The sequence below is a fragment of the Oreochromis aureus genome, linkage group 3, assembly GCF_013358895.1.
Source record: "Oreochromis aureus strain Israel breed Guangdong linkage group 3, ZZ_aureus, whole genome shotgun sequence".
NCBI lineage: Eukaryota > Metazoa > Chordata > Actinopteri > Cichliformes > Cichlidae > Oreochromis > Oreochromis aureus.
In genome coordinates, this window is record NC_052944.1 from 40,750,757 (window position 1) to 40,757,930 (window position 7,174).

The window sequence follows — 7,174 nt, forward strand, 5'->3', positions numbered from 1 at the left end:
ATGTTCTCCCTGGGAAAGTCTTCCATCAGCACCTGTACTGCATATGCACCTTCATTACTGCTGTCGGTGGGGCTGAACAACAGACTACAAGACCGCAAGGGTACAAAAAAAGGACGTGAGGCCAAATAACCAAAAACAAACTATCCTACTAACAACTATCCTTCTGTCTCTTGTGACTTTAGATTAACAGTTACTCTCACTGTTGTTAGGTTAAGGACAGATGGTGGGGTTACACTCTGGCGGTAATTGTAATGGCTTTCCATATCTGCATTTAACCTCGTCTGGAAATGTCAAAGTTTTTATCAGTCTGCGGAGTCATAAAGTGTTGCTTATTCTGGAGAATTCTTTGATAAGAACTCGTTTATATATAGTAATAACTTCAGATTTAGATTTTGTTGTTATTTTGTGTATAGTTTTTAACCAGGAGAGTGGTACTCTGTCAACCATGTTTGCTGAATATATAAAAGAGACACAAGCAGTGAGCAGGCTTACCTTACAACTGGGATGATGATGGAGTGGGGTGAGGAGTTTTCTTTGCCGATGTCAGAGCAGTTCCTCTGGTCTAGTAATACCACAGTTCCCCATGATAAAATTATATTTTTGATGCCCTCTACCCAGTTACCGACAGTGTTTACTGGAAAGAAAATTTTCAGTGTGCTGCACAGTTTAGGTATGTACTAATTGTGCAGATATCAAACCTAACATGTGTGTATATATATATATATATATATATATATATATATATATATATATATATATATATATATATATATATATATATATATATATATACATAATGGATTGCATTTATATAGAGCTTTTCGAGACCCTTAAAGCACTTTAAAATTCCACTATTCATTCACTCTCACATTCATATATATACGTATATATATATATATATGTATATATATATATATATATATTGAGAGAGTTTGGGTTATATTATCCTCCAGTTATCATAAAAAAGACTGTTTAATTTCATTTTGAACATTACTGAGGCACACTCATGTAAACACTAAGACGTCATCATTTTTATAGATAATCCTCGGAATAATGATGATAGTCTTAATCTTTCCTCATCAACGGCGCCCACTGAAAAGAATAGTCACAATTGCTATTGAAGCAAAACAATGTGGAACCGTTGTAACAGACACGGGTGTTCACCATGGCACGATGGGTCATCTGTAGATTTAGAATGAACCTTTGTTTACTGATGAAGTAAACGCCAAACTGGAGTCCGTCACAGGTCGACTGCAGGTATGCCAGTCAGACCTTCTGAGGAGGGTTTCACTTTTCTCTCTTCTTCATAATTGACTCTTTTCTCTTTCTCTCAGCTCCTTGTCTCAGAGTGGGAGGGGTTTGAAGCACAAAGAGAGGAGCATGTTGTTTGGTTGGCTGATATGGATGTTCGCCACACTTAATCCTGGAGATATCTTAATATAAAAAATAAGTGCACTTTTGGCAGCACAACTCAGCTTTTCTCCATGATAATTGTGTAAAATCACAGAAAAAGTTCTGGTGGCTCACCGCCCAGACTGCTGTAGTGATGGCATGAAAATATACCACATGAATCAAATGAAATGAGAATAATCAGTGGAAAATGGAAAATATACATCTATCTATCTATCTATCTATCTATCTATCTATCTATCTATCTATCTATCTATCTATCTATCTATCTATCTATCTATCTATCTATCTATCTATCTATCTATCTATCTATCTATCTATCTAATTTTCTTGCATTTGTGGATGTGTGAGTGATTGGATGCTTTCAGCAATATAGTGTAGGTTTCACCTAACGCTTCAGTGGCTGTTTGTGAGAAAGTGATTATGAAAAATGAAAACTGAAAGCCAAAAATCAAGATTTTTATTGGTGTCTCAGTTAAAAACATTTAAGTGGTTAAAAACATTTTTATCTTTCGTTTACAAAGGAATGTCACTGTGGCAATTACAGGTGGTTAAGAGATTAACATTCCCTGCACATCACCACCTGTCATGAGACACTTCCTCATACCAAATCATTCAGCGAGGAGAAAGCAGATAAAATGTGTGTGAGTCAAAGTGAGGCTGTGTTTGGAGGTGTTTGCGCACAGAGATGAACACATTTACCATGTCTCTCTCTTTGCTACTGCTGCTGCTGGTTTACAGCACGCAAGCTACTCATTTTTATGGGACAGTGATGACCTATTACCCAGGAGACACTTATGCAGATGGATCAGTTATGGTATGTAAATTTTCTTCATAAAACTATTTATTTACCTTTTGAAATTTGACAGTGCTCAAGTACCCTTTCCACTGTAAATCTGCAGGCGACTATTCGATACAAGCTGAACTTCCACCAATGCACAGACAGTGACACATGGAGTTGCCTCAGTGGTGACTGTGGCTCTGGGAACAACACACTATATGAGGTAAAACAGGAAAGCAGTGGAGAGTGGTGTCAGAGAGAGGGAATCATGACTCGACGGGCTCCCAGCAATGCTCCCTTCAAGCTTTGGTGAGTGTAGATCACCATTTAACAAAATTAAATTTGTTGCACTTGTTTTCTAAGTTATCAGCAAAAGGTGACAAAATCCAAAGCAACTCATTCACATAATAATTAAACTGAACTGAGCTTTTTGAGAATTCCTTCAAATGTCTTTTTAATCTGGGAGATTTATAAAAAACTAATTATTGGGGTTTGGGGTAAGTCTTAATATCTGCACATACAGTTCAGTCTGACTAACTTTCCCATAAATTTTCAATGAAGGTTGAATAGTGGTAACTGGATTAATGGCATTGTAAATGGCATTGTATCATGGAGAGCTGTGACTCTGGTGGAACTGAGGAACAGATCTGACACTGGCAAAGCCAACTCGTCACCCCAGACCACCAACATACCTGCTGTGAGGTAAGCCTGCACACTGTTGTTTTATTTATATGGGTATGTATTTTTAATTACTGCAAAGAAATTACAAAATAATTCAAGAAAATCACTTGTAAATAAACTTTATCAGTTTAGAATTGAATTCTGTTAAAGTGTGCTTTAAATTCACAAAATTATTGTTGGTGACTTTCCTCTGGACTCCTTTAGGAACCTGTAAATCGAGTAACGTACAGTAAAAAATACCAAGCTAAATACTTTCACTCAACTGAAAACTGCTCTTGAATCTCTGCTTTATTAGTGTGAACAAAGACTGTCAACAACTCTTTTTAATGTAGAGTAAATGCAGGCAGTTAACCCTTAAACAGGTGGGTGCTGGTGTTGGTCAAGTTTACATTCAGTAAATGTAAAATGTGTAAAATCTGTACCAGATTTGTAGTATATCAAGTTTTCTAGTTCCTGTGTTAGTGTGGCTGTAGTCTGACTTCCATTGACTAATGGCATCATAGCAATTGATTCTGCTAAAATGCAATTTATAGAAGCAAACAGCAAGTGTGTTAAAACCAGCAGGTTAAAAATGACACATAAGCAGAATTAATCTATGAAAGAGCCAGTGGAGATGGTATAAATTCTGTGGAAAAGCCTGGGGGCATCTGAGGGTAGATGGAGAATGGCATGTCTAGAAAGCCCTCAAGAAATCCACCATGCTGAAAGGAGGTTAGGAGAGGAAACCTGAACAACATAAAAAAACCCAATTCTGATAATCTTTTTCTATTTCTCTCTCAGAGTTCCCTCAAACTGTAAGAGAAATTTCGTCTTGTTGGCGTTTGACCCTGATGGAGATGTGGTTAAGTGCAGAAATGGAGATGCATTACTGTCAGAGTGTATTCCATGCACTCCACCATCTGTCCTCAGCCTCTCACCAGTAAGTAACTAGAACAGCTCCTTATGTTATTCTCATTTGTTGGCAGATAGCGATAGACACTGGTGGCTGAGACCGGTAGCAGCTACCAAAGACCCAACATCTCATCAATTTATTTTTTTGGGGGGGAGTCTTGTACTCTCTCATTCAGACCCACCAATAGCAGTAATGAAGGTCCATATGCAGTACAGCTGGTGATGGAGGACTTTCCCCGGCAGAACATAACCCTGACTCAAACCAATGGGACACAGACTAATCTAACTACCAACAATGCAATCAGCAAAATACCGGTCCAGTTTGTTATAAGGGGTAAGATTTCGTTTCTTGGCTGCCTGAATTTATAACCACAAAGAGCTGCTCTGAAATAAGAAATGATGAAAGTTGCTGAACTGAGCAAAAACATGTATGTGTGTTTGTCTTAGTTGGTGTTGCAGTGTTGAGTCTGTTACCAAAAATATTAGGCACAATCTTCAGGAGCAATAGTTGAATAGATATTCTACTTTGGACCAATGTTTTGGACCATCTGATGGATCAGTTTTCATTTCCATCCTATGAAGACTGGCTGAACATTGTTTCTTTTCTGTAATATTTTAGTGGATCCTGCAGTGCCATCCTGCACAGACGGACTCTATCTGCCCAAGATCCTGCCTCCAACTCCAGCCAACGGAGCTCAGCTATATACCCCTGTTGGACAAACTCTAGAAATCAGCATCAAAGCAGAGGCAACAAATTCCATGTATGTGAAAGAGAAAACAAAATTAAAATGCCAAAGTTTAAAGACAGGTTTTGTTACTGGCAGCGGTTGGACAAGAAATACCACTCTATGTTGGAAGACTTTCTATACTCTCCAAAATGTGATACAGGAAAAGACAAGACCAAGAACAAACTTGAATACCACCTAACATTCAGAGTAGTGCTGTCAGCGTTAATCTCGTTAAAATGGTGTTAACGCCATAACTGCATTAACGTGGCAAATCTCTGTTAGCGAGTTAACACGGATCGCCCCATGCGAGGTGCTGTGAGGAGCTAACGAGTTAACGAGTTAACCGTGCTAACGCATTGGCACCATGCAGCCCTTGAGATTTGCCGCATTAATACAATTATGACATTAACGTCATTTTAACGAGAATAACGCTGACAGCACTAATTCAGATACATAAAAAACTTGAAAAATGTTGATTTGACTACATTTAATGTGGAAAAAAACAGCAACACATGAAAATTTTATCTACTGCAGCATTCAGACATTTTGAAAAACACTTTAATCTTCTTTAATGTGAAATCTTTTGTATTCTGTTTATTGAAGGATCTCTGAGCTGCTCTACAGTGGGCCCTACACTTTATTTCAAAATAAAACAGGACCAGGAGAGTTCATCCTCACGTGGACGCCATCTGAGAGCGAAACGGGAGAAAGCCACCCCATCTGTTTTGTTGTCCAGGCAGTTTCTGGGTCAGTATGTTGTCCATAAATATTATCCCATAGAGAAATACAACACTGTAAGCAGTATCTGAAAAGTAAAAAAAAAGAAAAAGCAACATTAGACAGCATAAAAGATGGATGCAGCCTCTGGGAAGCGAACCATTGGTTGTTGGACTCTGCTTTAATTTTAGTGTTTTGGTGACCTCCATGTTGGCTTTTATGAGGTTATCATATTTGAAAGTTGTGAATTTGTTTCTTTTGTCAAGATGCATTCATAAACTTTAATGCTGGAAAGCCTGATTGTGCCTTAATGTGTCACGTTTGTAAGGACGTAAGTAAGTCAAGTATGTGAATTACACCCATGTTTATGGAAAAAAAACACTAATGGGAATCAGTGGACATAGACAATAACAGTGGTACTTTGTTCTCAGTTCTTCAGTTCCTGGCAACATAATTAAATAAATAAATAAACCCAAACAATAAATAAAAAAAATACATTTTAAACAGAAAAACAAAAGAAAGAACCAGCAAAAAAAGTAGATGTGCATAATTCAAGTCTAGTACTATAAAACAGAGAAGGCCTCACCTGCATCCATAAATAAAATACTGTGTTGCGTGCTTGCAAGGTTGTGTGATCACATGTACACTTTATATGCTGCTTTAAACAGGAATTTTAAAATATATAAAACATATTTTTACTACATAAAACTAATGGGGCTGATTTACTTCTACAGTATAGCGAAGTATCACTCTGACTTTCGATGCGTCATTGTGACTGTTGAAAAGGGTGAGTTGAGTTTTTTCCTCATTTTCGTTTGTCACCTTTTAAAATGCCATTGCCGATTTCCTTCATCATTTTTCTGCACTCGCTTCATATTTCAGTTAATTTTTAAACACGCCTCTACTTTGTCTCTAGTTTATGTCGCTGCCCTGAGTGCGAGGATCTCTTTTTCATTGCCTTTTACTGCAGACAACGTTAACAGTGTCATCATACAGAAGGTGAGTCCCTTTTCATCTGTCAGAAGTACTCGTAACAGTGACAGTAATAATTAGCACCACTGCGTGTTTCCTGCTGCAGATTAAAGAAGAACTGGAGAAACAAGGTCTGCCGCCAGATGCGAGTCTACGCCTAGTGAGAGGAGACCAAATATAAAAAACAACCACAGCGCCCTCTCACTACACATGAGTGCACAGCTCAATAGCCTGAGAGTGTTTCTCCTGGGTGTTATAATGTGACACTTCTCAGGGTGATTATGTTTATTATCTGCACTCTGTTCAGAAAAATAAATACCAGATTATGAGCATATTTGGCATTTGAGTCTGTAACTCTGTTTTAATAACAGATGTAAACTGATCAGACTTGTACCTGAAATGTTTTTCTCCAGTTTTTAAAATGTAATTTTTTAAAGAATATTTTTTATTGTATGGCATTGGTTTCAGTTGATTATGTGTTGCATGTGTATATCTGGTGGATTTCATGTATAAGTAACTGCACTTTGCAGCATCTTTCTCTAACTTCTTTAATCACTGTGAGGCTCTCTTCTGCATGTGAAATGAATTAAACTGGGCCTTGAGTGTTACAATAACTGATGTTAAGATGCTCACAGTGAATTCTGAGTAAATATCCATCATTACCAGTTATCCAGTTCAGGGTTGTGTGAGAGCTGGAGAACAATCTGTCAGTGAATAAGAGGCAGAGTAAACCCTGGATTGGTAGCTGTTCCATCACACAAAAGACACACCTATAGCTAACTTGGAATCACCAATAAACCGAGCATGTGCGTTTTTGGACTGTGAGAGGAAGCCTGAGTACATGAAAAGAACTCGAGGCAGGCACAGGGAGAATATGCCTAACTCAACGCAGGAGCTGACTCTGTCTCTGTAGAGCACTGCAAAAGAACTTCTGGTGGAGGTGTTGAAGAAGTTGCTGTTCTTTAGCTGTATTAAGTATTTAAGAATGAGGCAT

The 7,174-nt window shown here is 37.9% G+C and overlaps 1 protein-coding gene across 1 annotated transcript; it reads left to right on the top strand.

Annotated features, from left to right (window-relative positions):
* The first annotated feature begins 2,075 nt into the window (after positions 1–2,075).
* Positions 2,076–6,794, top strand: LOC120439340. The gene is made up of 10 exons (XM_039610254.1): positions 2,076–2,227; positions 2,313–2,500; positions 2,753–2,893; positions 3,653–3,791; positions 3,920–4,097; positions 4,383–4,524; positions 5,095–5,238; positions 5,943–5,995; positions 6,125–6,207; positions 6,287–6,794. The coding sequence occupies exons 1-10, from the start codon at positions 2,099–2,101 to the stop codon at positions 6,359–6,361; spliced, it is 1,272 nt and encodes a 423-aa protein (XP_039466188.1). The 5' UTR covers positions 2,076–2,098; the 3' UTR covers positions 6,362–6,794.
* The last annotated feature ends 380 nt before the right edge of the window (positions 6,795–7,174 follow it).

Bases quoted from the DNA above. Each gene is read 5' to 3' on its own strand.
- LOC120439340 (XM_039610254.1), top strand. From the start codon at position 2,099: ATGAACACATTTACCATGTCTCTCTCTTTGCTACTGCTGCTGCTGGTT. The intron at 3,792-3,919 runs GTAAGTAACTAG...TTTGGGGGGGAG, and splicing joins CTGTCCTCAGCCTCTCACCA to TCTTGTACTCTCTCATTCAG. The intron at 5,996-6,124 runs GTGAGTTGAGTT...CTTTGTCTCTAG, and splicing joins CATTGTGACTGTTGAAAAGG to TTTATGTCGCTGCCCTGAGT.